Raw genomic sequence first — 2,671 nt, forward strand, 5'->3', positions numbered from 1 at the left:
TGGTTAATAAAGAAGCTACTTTGACCTATGGCAGGCAGAATATAGGTAGGCAGAAAAGTCAAACTGAATATAGGAAGAAAGAAGACAAAAACAAAGAGATGCCAGCAGCTACTGAGGAAACAAAATATGAGGCAATAAACCATGCACCTCATGGTAAAATATAGAATAACAAAAATGGGTTAATCTCAGTTGTAGCAGCTAGTTAATAAATAATATGTCTGAGCTATTAATTACAGTTTGTAACTAATAATTAAGCCTCAGAATGGTTATTTAGGAACTGGTGGGCATGAGAGAAACCTCTGGTTACAACTTTACCTTATATCTATCTGAGTCTCTCTTTCTTACTGGAAATGTGAAGAAAAAAAAAGGTTTAATATGGGCTAGCTAATCCTATTCAATATTTCATAGAATCAAAATGAGGGACACAGAGAGATTGAAATACCAGTCCTAGACAAAGCTATTAGGCCATATATTGGAACACTGAATAAATCCTTGTGTTTTATCTAAGAGCAAACAAACTAGAAAAATGAGAGATAATGAAATAAAGTTATTTTCCAAAGACACTACAAAGGAAGGAATAAAACCTGCCATTTACAACTAAGGCTAATTGGCTGTGCTGGCTAGTTTTATATCAACTTGATACAAGCTACAGTCATTTGAGAAGAGGAAACCTCAACTGAGAAAAATGTCATCATAAGACTGGGCTACAGGCAAACATGTAGGGTATTTTTGTAATTAGTGATTGATATGGGAGGGCCAAGTCTATTGTGGGTCGATTGACCCTTGGGCTAGTGGTCCTGGTTTCTGTAATAAAGCAGACTAAGAGAGCCAGTAAACAATCTTTCCCCTGCCTCCAAGTTTCTGACCATTCTGAGTTCTTGTTCATTGATGGTGAACAGTGATGTAGAAGTATAAGACAAATAAACCCTTTCCTCTCCAACTTGCTTTTGGTCATGGTGTTTCATCACACCCATAGTAATCCTTACTAAGATAGTGTCTGAAAACGAGACACTGCTCTATTCTGATAGGTAATCTACCCATGCATTCCATTTGGGGAAGTAGTTTTGTAACCCCAAGCTTCAGAACAGAATCAAGTTTTCATAACTTGATCAAAATGAGTGAAGAGTACAACAGAATGGGAAAAATGTATCTTTGGCTTTTTTTGATATATGGAGCTCCGATTGTAGCTCAACCAGATGTGGAATTTACCATGTAGCTTGGATTAGACCATGCAGCATTACCCTGACCCAGCCTCTCAGGGGCTGGAATTACAAGGGTGAGCCACAATAGTTGGCTCTTGATCAGTGGTTCTCAACCTGTGGGTAGCAACCCCTAAGGGTCACATGTTGATTTTTACATAACATTGAGGAACTGTAATTAAAGGCTGAAGCATTAGAGAGACTGAGAACCACTGTTCTAGACCCACATTTCCCTGCACCAGTGATCTCTGCCCTAGACCTACATTTTCCTATGTCAGTGACCTCTGCTCTAGACCCACATTTCTCTATATCAGTGGTTCCTCATGGTGTAGTAACCCCCAATCATAAAATTACTTTTGTTGCTTCTTCAGAGCCATAAATTTGCTACTGTTATTAATCATAATGTAAATATCTATGTTTTCTGATGGTCTTAGGAGACCCTGTAATAAGATCATTCAACCCCCAATAGGGTCACAATTCACAGGTTAAGAACCACTGCCCTTCTCTGTGAGTTCGAGACCAGCCTGGTCTACAGAGCTAGTTCCAGGATAGGCTCCAAAGCCACAGAGAAACCCTGTCTCGAAAAAAAAAAAAACAAAAAACAAAAGAACCACTGCCCTATACCATGCTACAGAATTTAACTTTTTCTGAGAACTGTCCATTACAAGTTAAGCTCCTCTTTATTACTAATGTGGAAAATGCCTGGGTTCTGTATTCAAAACTCAGGGAAGAGATCTCAAAGGAGGTAAAGAAGTACATGTTTCAGAGAAGATGATTACCTAACTGAGGGGTGTCCATTTCCACACCGTCACTGAAAAGAGGTGTTTTCATCCAATACGCAGTATCCTGTTCCTCTGGAGATATAGGGGAGCCCTGAAGCATGCCACCAAGACATCGCCCAATGAGGAGAGCAATTGTTCTTTCCAGATCCACAAGCCACACCCATGACTGAGCTGGCTGAGGTAATGGCACACCAGCAGGGTCAATTATTTCTGGTCCTCCTGAAGAGAAAATCAGTATAATTGTGTCTTTATCTGTTACTTTTAAAATTTAAAAGTTTTCTTTTGGACTTTAACCTATTATACTATAATAAGATATTGAAGAAAATAAATTTTTAAGAAAAACATGTGGCATTTTCTAAATACAAATTACCTGGTATATTAGAGTAAATTTTACTCACAGATGTTAATCCATTAAATAATTTTTCATTTATAAATTTATTAATTTTAAGAAAAATACTAAATCAGCACATGCAAACTTATCTCGGTGGATTCTATTATACCATCTAGATCAAATTTTAGCATCTTAGGCAGTGTTTGGGTCTTTTTCTCCAAAACGAAACAAAAATTCATCAATTAAAGTGACACTATTGTTTAATAACTCATCTGGCTTGAACTCAGAATTGTCTTATACGAAGACCCAGACCCAGACTTTCTTAGTGTATGCTTGTTTCTAAAAGTTCTTCATATGTG

General features: G+C 37.5%; 1 protein-coding gene across 9 annotated transcripts in view; it reads right to left on the reverse strand.

The window, feature by feature from the left end:
* Positions 1-2,671, reverse strand: part of Herc1 (HECT and RLD domain containing E3 ubiquitin protein ligase family member 1) — a 166,544-nt gene that overhangs the window by 110,946 nt on the left and 52,927 nt on the right. For all 9 annotated transcript variants that reach the window (XM_026779061.1, XM_026779067.1, XM_026779062.1 and 6 more), the window contains one exon: positions 1,979-2,200. In XM_026779061.1, the coding sequence (XP_026634862.1) occupies positions 1,979-2,200 (222 nt within the window). The remainder of the gene's footprint in view (positions 1-1,978; positions 2,201-2,671) is intronic.

Source organism: Microtus ochrogaster, chromosome 5, assembly GCF_000317375.1.
Source record: "Microtus ochrogaster isolate Prairie Vole_2 chromosome 5, MicOch1.0, whole genome shotgun sequence".
NCBI lineage: Eukaryota > Metazoa > Chordata > Mammalia > Rodentia > Cricetidae > Microtus > Microtus ochrogaster.